This window comes from Aspergillus versicolor (genome assembly GCF_001890125.1).
Source record: "Aspergillus versicolor CBS 583.65 unplaced genomic scaffold ASPVEscaffold_1, whole genome shotgun sequence".
In the NCBI taxonomy this organism is placed as follows: Eukaryota; Fungi; Ascomycota; class Eurotiomycetes; order Eurotiales; family Aspergillaceae; genus Aspergillus; species Aspergillus versicolor.
In genome coordinates this window covers 1,241,612-1,255,542 of record NW_024467524.1, presented here as the reverse complement: position 1 = coordinate 1,255,542, position 13,931 = coordinate 1,241,612, and the positions used below count along the sequence as shown (strand labels likewise).

At 50.0% G+C, this 13,931-nt stretch overlaps 3 protein-coding genes across 3 annotated transcripts; 2 read left to right on the top strand and 1 right to left on the bottom strand.

Moving 5' to 3' along the window:
* Positions 1-749: 749 nt before the first annotated feature.
* On the bottom strand, positions 750-8,609 carry ASPVEDRAFT_78020 (Beige/BEACH domain protein; the record flags this gene model as incomplete). Its single annotated transcript, XM_040816473.1, has 8 exons — positions 750-779; positions 841-1,005; positions 1,061-1,273; positions 1,328-1,633; positions 1,685-1,839; positions 1,901-5,654; positions 5,702-6,063; positions 6,113-8,609. The coding sequence occupies 8 exons, from the start codon at positions 8,607-8,609 to the stop codon at positions 750-752; spliced, it is 7,482 nt and encodes a 2,493-aa protein (XP_040662008.1).
* A 1,799-nt stretch (positions 8,610-10,408) lies between these two features.
* ASPVEDRAFT_35611 (S8 family peptidase) lies at positions 10,409-12,323 on the top strand. Its single transcript, XM_040811034.1, has 3 exons — positions 10,409-10,917; positions 10,975-11,898; positions 11,952-12,323. Exons 1-3 carry the CDS (start codon positions 10,540-10,542, stop codon positions 12,081-12,083), a joined length of 1,434 nt encoding a protein of 477 aa, XP_040662007.1. The 5' UTR covers positions 10,409-10,539; the 3' UTR covers positions 12,084-12,323.
* A 732-nt stretch (positions 12,324-13,055) lies between these two features.
* On the top strand, positions 13,056-13,868 carry ASPVEDRAFT_23263 (uncharacterized protein; the record flags this gene model as incomplete). The annotated part of the gene is made up of 1 exon (XM_040809531.1): positions 13,056-13,868. The coding sequence occupies one exon, from the start codon at positions 13,056-13,058 to the stop codon at positions 13,866-13,868; it is 813 nt and encodes a 270-aa protein (XP_040662006.1).
* Between the last annotated feature and the right edge of the window lie 63 nt (positions 13,869-13,931).

The window sequence follows — 13,931 nt, the reverse complement described above, 5'->3', positions numbered from 1 at the left end:
GACTAAGACGCCAGTATTGATGACTGACAGGGCATAACAATCATAATAAAACAGAATGGTTTGTATAAAAGCTTCTTTTGATAGTTGATATTCATTCCTCATCCGAGCTTCACTCACCGGATGGCGCTCATTAATTGCTATGTTCGTCTATTGTCCGTCAATACTATGCCAAAATATCAGACATCTCCCCGGAGATGCCCCTCTGTTTTTCCTCTCTTACTCGGTCCAGTGTGCTCCGGCAACGCATGGCCGATCCACTCCACTCCGTTTCCCACTCCCACACATGCAGCGATCCAAAGCCTTTTCTTTCACCGGAATCAGGTGTCCGCGAGAGTGTGACAGGTTACCGATATGCAACCTGTGGTTAGCCTCATCTCCACTTCCCCCCATCATCGCCAGCAAGGCCGAGTGCCCCAGAGTTCCGTGAGGTTCTGATATTCTATAGGAGCGATGTGCTCCGTACTACATAGTATACCCGTAGTAGCAACTTTTGCAAGATTACCTTTGCAAGATTACCTTTTTAGGGAGAAGTAGCCGCCCATATCTATTCAATCGGGGACGGATTATCGGTAATTGGAAACGCTCAGACCCAAAGAACAAAAGCAGGGGGTCGTAACTTTCGGGAAAACAGGAAAAACATCAAGCACAACTGCCCCGCGGTTGAATATGGAGTTTTATCAGACACCGCGCCTTTGGACATGTGCTACCTTCGAGTCACCGGTAACCAGCTCAACAAAATCTATCGGGGACTATCGGCGTTGGACACAACTCCATTCGTACTAGAAAGCATCAGCAAGGGTATACAAGGCTTTGGGCCCCAGATACTCTATCGCCACTTACCACTCTTCCCATCTCATCCCCAGTGTACACAACGTGGGGGAGTGCTAGGATACAGCTGATACCTGCAGAGATATTTGCCCCATTATCACGGTTATTGTCGACGTGATGGAGCTGGCGAATCAACTCCAGCTCAAAGCGGCCGTTTCGGATCATTTTGCTCCAAACCTGCAATATCTCAGTACCATGCTTGTCAACCAGACTGTGTCTCGCCGCTACTTACGTTGACGACTCCTCGTTTATGGCCGGTAAAGAGCAACTCGCGCTCTTGCCACTCGTCTCCAACCCCCTCGTAGAAGACGCATGACAGTGTCTTATCATCGGCTGAGTCGCAGACAGCCTGTTCGAGCAATGCCGCTCCGTTCAGAGTATAGAGGCTGACGTGGTTTCCTCGACAAACTGCGATTTCACCGGTCACGTCGTTGATTCGAGCACACTGGGTTCAAATTAGCTGACTCGTCATTGTAAGTACGGAAAGGGTAAAACTTACATCGACGGTTCCGCTGTTTGGAAGGTCACGGACAAAGCACTGGCGGTTCAGATCCCAGAGCATGAGCTGGCCGTCAACTGACGCAGATAATAGAGTACTAAATGACCGCGACACCGCGAGCACGGTTACTGGCGTATGATGCCCGAATAAGGACCCAGCAGGTTGTAGATCTACGGATTTTGCTGTTGCCGTGAACGTCCATATTGAGATGGTGCAGTCAGTGCCTGCAGTAACCAATGTTCGGGAATCGGCGAAAACTACAGCAGCCAGCTGACCCACGTGGAGGTGCTCGAAGTGACCGAGTAGCTGTTCGTTAATTAGCAGTCTTATTAAAACACACGATATATCTGTTCCCACCTTTCGATTATCTGCAGAGTAGAATCTAACGCTGCCGTCGAAGAAACCCCATTCCAAATACTTATCGTAAGTTGGTGGTATATTCAGCCGTAAGGCAGCGGTACATAATAGCCGGTCATGCTTCATGCATAGAGATGAAACTCGCTCTCCAGTTTCTAGAAAAGTTTAATGTTAAACAGACCAACCAGCGGCGGCACTATTTGTAGGGGATCTTACCAAGAAGTGAAAGGGGCTGCTGGGTAAGTGACTCAGCAAGAGAATCTAATCGCGGGATCTTGTATCTATGTGTTTCGCTCTGAGGATGAGGGCGATTGAAGATCTGGTGTGGCGTCTGTCCAAAGTTGTGTATAATCCCTATCGTGGCGAGTCGTTCTACGGGATCATTGATGGTGTCGACATCCTTAGCACCTTGGTAGGAAAGATGGTGGAAGACATTTACTGCCTCAACGGCAGCCTCGCCTTTCTGCTTGCATCCAAAAACCAAGTCAATCCAGTGATGTAGATTCCGCGTCACGTAAGGGCTTTCCAGTGCTTCTCGGTTCTTGGCGATGAATACCTTGGGGTCCCCCTTTGCCCACGGCGGTAATTCCACCGAGTCAATCGCGGTCGTCATGTTTTGCGGAACCCCAAAATCGTACTTGTTGGAATTGACCAGGAACTCAGGGAGGTAGAAGAATTCGGGAATCAATTCCCTCACATCTGACATATTTCCTCGCGAGGAAGACTCCCAAGCCTTCCTGACAGAGTAAAAAAGACGGTCAGCATGGTCGAAAGTTCCTCCCTGCAACAAGAGATATGATTTCACGAAGGGCTGTAGTCGAATAAGATATGAGCTCACGATCATCGCCGAGGAGTAGTGAGTACCGAAATGGAACGGTGGGGCATCACCGTCACCCATTTCTGCAAAGGCTTGGTACCGTTCCCTAAACTCGGCCTCACGTTCTGGTGTCTGACACCCCATAGGCTTGGACAGGTCACGGAAACTCTTCGGACTGGTCAGATCCAGTTCCTGACTTGTATAGTCGGCAATTACCCAGGGGAAAACAGGGTATTGTGTCAGGTCGTTGAATGTCCTCCCAGCAAGGGTGTTTATTAACATCAGGTAATGGAAGTTGGAAATCTCCCCCTTTACCCATTTACGAGTCGCTGGGTATACTGGTGAATGACCGAAGACACTAGCGAATTTTGAGCCGAGTGACTGCGGCGCATCGTCAGAGCTTCGAAGTGTCTCGAATCTCCAAACATCCTCCGGCCGCGAGTGTCCAACACTTCCTGTCACCTGAGGAGCCTTGTTCGCAAGTTGGTTGCATAGAAGGTCTCGAGCCTTGGATGAAATAAGCGTCAACAAATAGCTGTTTCCATCGGTGAAGAATATCTCGAGTGACACATCACGGAACAGGAATCGTCTTTTAGACACGCTGACCAGGTCCGTCCATTTCCAACTCCTCGTTTCGTACTGCTGTGGTTTGCGTTCGCTCGCTTCTCTGCCAGCGATCATTCGAACATATGGATCGCGCTCGTCACTGGGAGCCTGTGAAACATTGACAATTTCACCATCGCATCGTTGGAAGAAATTATCAAGAATGTAGATGTGATCTTTACCCTGGATCAACAGTCCTTCAAAGGCTTCAAGACCAACAATCCGAGACACGTTACAAAGATTTTCGACCTGGTCACCACGGTGTAGACTTCTCATGACTTTGCGGTTCTTGTCCTCATAATCTTCGAGGTCTGCTTTCGGGTCGTCGATCATCTCGAAACTTTCCTCCATGACACTACCATTCTCCGGGCCAATGCCATGAGAATGATCATCCGATCGTTCATCATCAAGGGGTCCAGGATGTAAAGCAAGAGTATCTGCCTCGGAAGAGGGCCCTGCTGCATCTATTTTCATTGCGGGGGGCTCTGACGCTTTACGTTTCGGTTGATAATCCTGCCTCTCTCCCGATTCGTCGGGGACTATACGAAGTCGCATACGGCTTCTGCCTTCAGTTTGGTCAAGTCGCCATTTCCTCTCCGCCTCTTCCGCTAGGAGACCCCCATGTCGCCGCAACTCCAAGGTCAGCCGAGAAAATGAGTTCAACATGAACACATGGCTATCCTGTTGGTCTTGCAAAGCTCTCTGATACCTCAACAATTCGGAAGCGGTAATATTCGAGATCCAATGAGGAAACGTAACTTCGTGTCTGCGCATTACTTCATCCCTGGCCTTCTCAAGCTGGCTCAGCTGCTTCAACTTTTCGTGGCGTTTTGACATTCGGTTACGTGAGGAGTTTTCCACAGCTGTGTTTTGTTCTTGAATGAACTCCTCCCAGTATCTTGAAATATTTCCCAAAAACAAAGAATTGAGATCCTCTGACTGGTCGTCTATCCATTGCAAAAAGGCAGTGTCGTCCATGCCGACAAGAGCTTCGAACCCTCCCGAAAGACGTTCCTGAAGGGGGGCCGCTGCATGATTCAATATCATAAACAGTTCGGCTGGCTTCTGAACCATGATAACTCTGAAAAGACCCGCAGCAGCCACGCGCACATCGTGGTCTTTGTCAATCAGTTTAGTGTAAAGTAGGTAGCATAGCAACTGTAAGTAGTCCGACTGAGACTCTCCTGCCTGCAAAAGCACAACTTGCCAATAGGATAGGCGTTTGAAAAAGGCCAGCGCATCTGCCCCCTTAGTTTCGGTAAGTTGAATTAGGATAACACGGAATACGTTCGAGTGAATTGTCGCAATTATCTGGCTACACAGCCTTATGCTCTTCAAACTCGAGACGTCAGGACGTTGGAGGTATTCCAGTATTGTTCCCGCGAATTCAAGAGTCGCGCCTGTACCGTCCACAAACCATCCCTCGAGTGTTGCTTCTGTTAAATGAGTTGTGAAACGTCCTAGGTTCGTGATAATCCGTGGTTCCGCCAGCAATTCGGTTTTGGAGAAAACCACGTTTTGCAACGTTTGAAGGAGTTTTCTTAGCACCCACGAGTTGAAATATGCTTGGTGTTCAAGGAAGCCGGGTGGCGTCTTTGAGAAAAGTCCCAGTCCGGAGAAATCCTTCCGCTCAAGGAGCTGTTCTGAAAGTATAGACAATATTAGGCATAAAATCCGTTGGATGAACGGATGTTCAGTCGTTCCCTCAATGTTGACGCTTCCGGGGACAAAGGCATGTTTTATCCGTAAAGGCGCGCCGGGATATTTTCCGCGGTCTGATGACACAAGGATGAAGGACGATGGACGCGGCAAAGACCCACTAGCTCCGTCGCGAGTCACCGGATTTTCAACAGTTGTTGTGTGCAGCTCGCTCGCCCCGCTGGATGTAGGAGGGCTAATGGGGTTCCTATCATCAAGACCAAGGCCACTGATGCGGTAGGACAATTCAATGTCTGCGCTCACGGAATCTGAACCAACGACAACCGGAAACAGGGCCGAAAGCAGATGTGGGATGTACTCGGACTGCGCCATATATTCACGGAATCCCTCGGAATTTAGATGTAAGCCAGCGAGAAATTCAATGATTGTAGCCAGGAGTGAAGCTTCCTGATCGCTAGTGTCGACCGGCATGGAGTAGGCCATGAGAGGCTTAACAGTGTGATCTATGTCGAGTCCATGCGCATCCCCGTGAGCCACGACAGACTTCCTTAGTGCACTCTGTATCATTTCTGTAATAACAGGAAACATCTCAGGGAAGAAGACCTCTGTTTCGTTCCCCATCAATACTTCGAAAAGTGAAGCACAATCAAAGGACTTTTCAGCCATCGCTGTGCCAAGATCGAGTCCAAAGAAAATAGAAAAGCAAAGAGGCCACAAGGCAGGTATATTCCACCATCGTTTCATGCAGCCTCGCATGATAACATACCCACCGTTCTTCTCGTGAAACCTCTTATTATACGTGTTGCCGCTGGTCACAATAACCCGGGCTAGTATCCTAGTCGCCAGAACGACAATTTCTGGCTCGTCCTCACACATGAGATACAGGAGCCACTATGATAGAGTTAGATATGGTACGCCTAGCTCCCACATGCACGTACCTTGTTTGTAACCGTTTTGGCGAATTTTTTTATTGGTCCGAGATCGTGGGTGTCGCAAAGCAGAGAACAAAACATGCGGAGCATCTCAATAGCAACCTTGATGGTTGGCATGCTTTTCCCATCGTCAGTTGAAGGGGGCCGTGCGCCTGAATTAGCCCTGAACCGAATGCTTTTCTTTTTCTGTAGCCCGCTAGGTTCTTTAGGCTTGTGCAGAGAGTACGTGATAAAAAGCGCCAGAGAACGAAGCAAATCCGCTGATAAAGTGTTTTCCATCAGTGAGCTAAAGGCGGAAGTGAAGGGCCGCAGTATTTCTGGCGTAAAGCTTCCGCCTTTTAGGGCCTCGAGCAACTTCTTGTTAACGCCTAGTACTTGTGAGCTAGATATTTCAAACTGCAATCACTTGAAACTTACGCATCCTTGCGAGCCGCTTCGAGTTAAACCGACGGAACTGGCTCTCGCTAGCAAAAACGCAAAACTGTGAGTAGTACAACTCTACTACAGGGAGTTCGCCATGCCTCCAAATTTCCAAATCCACGAGCAATACCCTATAGGCAAGCGGGTTTGTTATGATGGAGCGGTTTAGCTGGTCAAAATTGTACCCAACAAATCTCAAGGTCAAGCGAAGAAGTTCAAGAGACAGGGTAGATCGTTGCTCATTGTTAGAGCAAACAGCGATCGTCCTGGTTGAAGTAGTGAAACCTCCCCAGCCCCAACCAAGTTTTTCCCGTAAAAGGGTTGAAAGAATTGCATACCCATTCTCTTTCTCCATCGCTTCACTGTTTCGCCAATTGTCTTGGACCGCCTCATATAATGCTTCTACCGCAAGAAGAGTGGACTCGACGGAGGTTGCCGCATGGATCAGACTTAAATGTACTGCGGTGCAACCGCCAACCTGCCAACTCATATCATCGAGGGAGCGTGGTGAGGTTATTACCGGGTCACCTGTCAGAACCCCAATGCCATTGGCCTGAGTAAGAGCGTCATTGATGGCAGGGCTTGCTCCATTGACAGCGATTGCGTTGCCACCGGCTTTGGTTAGTTGGTTTAGGTTTTTCGTAGCTTGTTTTGAAAGGGACTTGATAAGCTGGGATTCGTCTGTAGTATTATTGTCATTGTCGTCAAGTATGGACCACGGCGAGACGTTAATGAAGATAACACCCTCGCGAACAAGGGTGCTTGCTTTTCGTCGAATGGCAGTGACAATATCTGATTGTTCTTCTTTACCAGGATGCAGGTGTTCATTACGGAGATTTAATGTTGCCGATGCTCTGTAAGTTTGGAAAGACCCGAGACAATCTTGAAAATTGCCATAATATCGAGGGCCTAGGTTATAGAAGACTGCAATCATATCGTCACTATAGGCCTCACCAAAGAGAAGAGCATTAGCCAGTGACCACCGACTAGACGATACTCCTTTGCCAATTCTCATAGCAAGATCCCGCGGGGTTCCAAGAAAAGCTTGAACTCGAGGCGAGCGGTTCATCGCAGTGGCCAGTGGCGCACATGGGTACTCAATCCTTAACTGCTCGACAAATTCCCCATTTATAAACAAAGACGCGCGCGAATGGGATGATGGCGGTCTGGGCTTCTTGTGGACAACGCAGATATGGTACCACCTATTAGGCTCAAACGCCATAGACTTAAAGCGCACACTTGGGCGTGAGCCCTTGATAGAAGTTTGCAAAATGAAGTTCCTGGTGTCTTTCTCCAGGTACGCTAGGAGAAAACATGTCTGGCTCGAGTCGAATGCGCCGAAAATGGTGGTATGCGTACTGGGATCAAATTGGTCAAAACGTGCCCAGACCGCGAAAGTGTATCCAGCAGATGTAACAGGAGGAAATGAACGACCCAGAGTCGAGAATTCCAAGGAACAAAACCCGTGCAATGAGAGATCAAACTGAATGAATGGAGGCTCTTTGGAGCGTTTGAGTGCATCGACAAGAAACCGCAGTGTCCTCTGGCATTTATGGGCATTTTTGTAAAGATATACGGCATCATCCACATTTCTTGTCCCTTGGGTGCACAATTCTCGGGCAAGATCCTGGTAAAGTAACTTCTCCGCTTCGGGAATAACTTCACTGAACAAAATTGGGAGAATAAGGCTTAATACTCCGGTATCATGCAAGGTCATGACATTTCGTTGAGACATGGAGGCAACCTGGTAGAGGCAAGCTGGTATAGCCAACCTCTGGAGCGTCTGCTCAGGTTTGAATGGAGAAGATTCTTCCAACCATACTCGGAGGAACGGCCCCAGAAGTTCTGACGCTTCAATCGTCTCCGAGTCTCCTATGAGGCGTTCGACTTCCTTCTTAACAGCCCCATAAGACACTTCTGGTCCGTCTGCGCTCTGAAACTTGGTCGTTAGTGCCGTGAAAACATCTACGACAGTTTCTTGACACAAGGCTGCTGCGAGGATACTGCCACAGAGATATTCAACGTCACCTTGGGCAGCATCCAACTTTAGGATTAAGACAGTAAAGGCCTCTTCTAAAGCTGTTTGACCCCCACCGGGAATCCGAGTCGCAAAATGCCTTTTATTCCCCAAGTGGCCCTTCAAACACTCAGCGAGAACGGTCAGGCAATCCTTGTACACCGCCAGCAGACATTTTCTATCTTCCTTCGTTTGTGTATCTGAGTTATAGAGATCGGAAAGCTTCCTGATCAGGCTTAGAAGCGTTTGAAAACCGTTCAGTTGCCGGAATGATTCCTTCGCTTCCTCGGGGTGTGGGTTATCTATCAGTGTGTGGCGGAGTCGGAGCAGACACTCGGTAGCTGCAGCGGTCAGGTTGAAATCGGCAGCATGGTCATCGCAGATAGTATTTAGCTCGTCGACAACTGGTGCTAACTCTGCAGATGAGCGTTGGGTAGGCGAAAAGTGCGGCGACAGGTTCGAAAGGGCCCGGTTCATTGCGCCGCGAAATCTCCCCTGCTACCTATCTGACAGCCAGCGACCATCAGACACAAACCTTCACTTTGACAAAGGTCGGAACAATCCTCATTTGTAGGTCTGGGTAAGCTGTTGGAGGGAATGCGGCGTCGGCGGCGGCGAAGGGCAAAGGTGGAAGGAAAGGCGGGACGGAAAGCCTGTTTTGCCGGAATATCAGCAATTGCACTGAGCCAGGACAACAACAATGGAATACCTGTAGTTTGTGGGTTCTGTTGCTTTCGTCAATCGACAGCAAATCTCCAAATACCGTCGGTCGCCGACAAACGGGGCAGTGTCGTTTGGCGAGAGGCTGAAGCAACGATCGCTCCAGATTACTCAGGTGACAAGCGGGATCCCAGTGTCCCACTAATTCTGGCCAGACTGCCACTGGCGGGCCGCTGGTATCGATAAGGCCTGGCGGCTTATCGCAGCTCCCCAGCTATAAACAAGCTGCTCAGCTCCGAACGGCCATACAAAATAGCAAAAAGGTGTCTTTAATAGACTATGAAGACTGCTTCTCAGGGCTATCTCGTAGTTGCAATATAGCGAGTGGCGGTGGTTAGCACAGTGAAGAGCAACAATAACAACGCAAGTATCTACACCGTACATATATAAATAAAATGCAAGTTTCGGTCGCTTCAGTGCGTCACATAGTACAACCCGACTCCAAGTTGGGTGTAGTTAAATCGATATTAGTGTCATATCAGAGATATTTTTGTTTCTTGTCAGGTGTGCCCCGAGCTCGATTGTGCTTATAAAAGGTGGTTTCGAGCCCCGCACCAAAGGCTGGTGATATCTTCTTGGGACCATCTTTAAGGCAGGTCCCGGGTTTCTATATAATGCTTAATCACCTAAGTGGTTGCAAGCCACTGCATCAAGAAAAATTGACTTTTCTTTTTGGATCACACCTGTATCTTAAATCACTCTAAACTTAGACAAAGAGAATCACATTTCGTGCTGACAAGAATATACTCCACCAATTACTCCGCATTTCCTTCAGGAGGGAGGAGCTCTCCCTCGGCTGACAGTTCAACCAACGAGTCAACAAAATGACTAAATTAGCCTCAGAAGGTGGTAGTCCCGGCACGAAACGAACGATGCCAGAAAATTAGAAGCTCAGCGAGCACAAGACAGTCTGAAGCCAGCTCGCAAGCCCCGAATGCCATCATCGATCATCGGATGGGAGAATGAGGCGAGATCAGCAATCAGCAGCGAAGTCGCAGGCTTGGCTTGGTTGAATGGGAAGTTGGCCGAGTGACCAGTTTTGCCTTGTAACACGCTAAACTATTCTGGTGGTAGGGAACTCCTCCCCAAGTTCCTCACGCCTCCGGAGCTTGCCCTCCTGGTGCCTGGAGCTTGGGGTCTGATGAGTCACCCACATGACGAGAGCGCCTGTGAATGCCGCGCGGCATATTGATTATAGGTTTGCCTCTTTTGGCTCGATTATGAGTTACGGAGCAGAGCTATCCCAAGGACCTACATCGCACATATAGCTGCGCTTGGGGATGCTGCTTGTTGTTCCCCGACTGGCGGTTGCTGCTCAGGTCAGCTTATCAGGCGTGACCGGGACACGTATTGCCGCCATACCTGTAATTGATAGGCATGGGCGGTATGTATTGTACCCCGGGCGCCCCACCTCGCATATCGCGGCGGATCGACAGCCAGTCAAGACCCGATCCGCAAAGTCACCTGTCCCGTAAATTACCGTAATCCGGTTGCATCATCATTCAAGGGTGCAGCTGATAAGTAGCTCGGGCGTCTCCTCCCCATCTTCCTCCATCCAACCTCCCCATCTCCCTCTATCCATCCTCATCTCTCCATCATCTTATTTAGATCGCCGTATCTCTGTTCCAGTCTTTAATCACCGCGGTTTTTTTGTTTTGTCGAGTTTCCCACATTTTTACCGCCCACCATGAAAGGCATCTTCGGCCTTTCGCTCCTCCCGCTGCTCGCTGCAGCATCGCCCGTTGTTGTCGACTCCATCCACAACGGAGCTGCTCCTGTCCTTTCCTCCACAAATGCGAAAGAAATCCCAGACTCTTACATTGTCGTCTTTAAGAAGCATGTAGGTTCCGATGCGGCCTCTGCTCACCACAGCTGGGTGCAGGACATCCATGGGCAGCAGCTTGGACGGTCGGACCTAAAGAAGCGATTCCTCGGCTTGGAATTCGGATTTGGCGAAGAGATCTTTGATGGCCTAAAAGATACTTTCAACATTGCAGGATCCCTGATGGGTTACAGTGGACACTTCCATGAGGATACCATCGAAGAGATCCGCAACCACCCCGATGTAAGTGAACTTCCTGAGCTTATCTGAGCCATGGTTTCTGACGCTGCAGCTATATAGGTTGAATATATTGAGCGAAACGCAGAGGTTCATACTATGGAAGATTCGTCCGTCGAAAAGAACGCCCCTTGGGGTTTGGCCCGTATTTCCCACCGGGACAGACTCAGTTTCGGTACATTCAACAAGTACCTCTACGCTTCCGAAGGAGGCGAGGGCGTTGATGTCTACACGATTGATACCGGTATCAACGTTGATCACGCAGACTTTGGAGGCCGTGCTCACTGGGGCAAGACTATCCCCACCAATGATGAGGATATTGATGGCAACGGGCACGGAACCCACTGCTCAGGTACTATTGCCGGAGAGAAGTACGGTGTCTCTAAGAAGGCAAACATCTATGCCGTCAAGGTTTTGAGATCGAGCGGTTCTGGTACCATGGCCGACGTCGTTCAGGGTGTTGAGTGGGCTGTTGAAGCTCATCTCAAGAAGGCCAAGAAGGGCGGCAAGGGCTTCAAGGGTAGCGTTGCCAATATGAGTCTTGGCGGCGGTAAGTCGAAGACCCTCGAGGATGCTGTCAATGCTGGTGTTGAGGCTGGTCTCCACTTTGCTGTTGCGGCTGGTAATGACAACGCCGATGCTTGTGGCTACTCTCCCGCCGCCGCTGAGAAAGCCGTTACTGTTGGAGCCTCAACTCTCGCTGATGAGCGCGCTTACTTCTCCAACTACGGCAAGTGCACGGATATCTTCGCTCCTGGTCTCAACATCCTCTCTACCTGGATTGGTAGCAAGCATGCCGTCAACACCATCTCTGGAACTTCCATGGCCTCTCCTCACATTGCTGGTCTCCTGGCCTACTTTGTTTCCCTCCAGCCATCAAAGGACTCTGCTTTCGCTGTTGACTTCACCCCCGAGAAGCTCAAGAAGGACATTATCTCTATTGCCACCGAAAACGTCCTGACTGATATTCCTTCTGATACACCCAACGTAAGTTGCTCTTGATCAATACTTATGGAATCCACACTAACCCAACTTACTAGCTCCTCGCCTGGAACGGTGGTGGCTCCACTAACTACAGTGAGATCGTCGCCGAGGGTGGTTACAAGAGCGGCTCTGTGGCTGCTGGCTCCACCACATTCAAAGCCGGTGGTATCCTTGCCCAGGCCATGTAAATCTTCTTGGAGTGAATTTGCATCCAGAATTGGTTGATGTTTTCGCGTGTCACCTGGCTTAAATCTTTTCCGTTGTTTGTGTAACCGTCACTCAGGTAGTGAGTGTTATCTTTGGTCACTTGATACTACATCGCACAGCTCTCATAGTTTGATTTAAACAAATGAAACTGGATGAAACCTCATCTAAATAGTGCTGTCATCGCAAGCCTAATGTAGTCCCGAGATAGCAGGAAACCCCCGGAAGTCCCGGGATCCAGTGAGTATAAGGTCACGTGATGTACTCTCGTAGATCCAGATAGGGCCTAGTGTGGGCCGCATCTATGGTTGTGTTCTCCGGTCGATCCGGAGGTAATCTGCCTTGGATGTCAATGACGGGACCAGGTGAAGATTGCGCATCCAAAACCTTGATCTAGATCCACCGAACGTGCTATGTTTTCCATCGGAAGGGGAAATAAGGGCCCGTTGTCCCGGATTGTGGCATGAGTCGGCAGTCCGCGTCCGCTTCATCCCATCCATGACTGCCGGGAGACCCCATGTCATGATATCACGGTGGCCATTTCTGCAAGTCTTGACCCATCCACTCAGTACATACTGCCATATCACAGCAGTGGATGAGAAATCCGCATCCAAGGGTGGGCATGTTGGGAGGTCCTCCCTGCCTATGAGAGGCGCAGTTAGTCCCAACTTGAGCACGTCGTGATGCAAGAACCGCGTGGAACATCTGCGCCTCCTGGAGTAGATGGCCTTGATTTCCCTCAAGTATAGCTTTTCTGATTGCATCATACAGTTGCATTCCATGCCGTCTTGACGGCGAAGAATTTTCGACAGCCCTAGTGGGCCCCATGTGCCATACAGTTTCTGCTTATATAGGCTTTCAATTCCGCCGTCGATCTGCTGATCTATTTCTCTCCCATCTCACATTCGCTATATTCTTCCTACCCAGATCTACTTACGACCGCTACCCAAGTCATAATGCGCTTCTTCTCTGTCTTGAGCGGTCTCCTGCTTGCAGGGTCTGCGGTTGCTCAGAGCTCTGGCAGCTGCTCCCCTCAGTCGTCAGACGCCGAAGTTGTTGAATACGCTTGGGCAATCCAGAGTTTGCTCTCGGGATTCTATAGCAGTCAGCCACTCAACGAGACCTTCTTTTCAGGTGCTACCAACAGCTCGAGGGCGGAGTATGCCCAGAACCTCAGAGGCATCCAGAGACAGAACCGCTTGGGCGTTCGTGCTATCCAGCAGGTCGCCACTAAGGTTCCTGGCTTCTCGAGCCCATCCTGCAGCTTCTCATTCCCGAGCTCTTCCAGTGGTGAGGAGTACGTGAAGAACGCCCTTCGTCTTGAGGCCGATGCCTCCAGTGCCCTCCTCGGTGCTACCGGCTACACCCAGTCTCCGGAAGTCTCGTTTATTCTTGCTAGGCTGGCCGCGCAACACACTGCGCACGCTACTTGGCTCAAGACCCAGCAGTCAGGTGTTGTTTTCCCGTCAAACAGCTCCTCTCTTTTGCCCGCCTACAACCCCCAGTTTGTTCTCGGCACCGGCGATCAATCTGGACGACTTGGCCAGTTCCTTGGCGACTGCGTGACGGCGCCTTCGAGTCCTTGCGGCCAGCCCTTCTTCATTGGACCTCTCGTCGGCAGCGTTGGAAACCAAAGCTCCGCAGCCCTTGGTCCTGGCCCTGCGCCTTCCGGATCCGCCTCTCTTTCGGCCTCGCCCTCTGCGTCTCTCACTCCTACCTCAGCCGCTGTCTCTCCCACTGCGGCAGCGAAGAGGCGCTTCAGCAGCTAAATACGTTGAAGGAAAAATTTGGACATTGACCACGGTCATATTTGTTGCTGTTACCGATTGGTC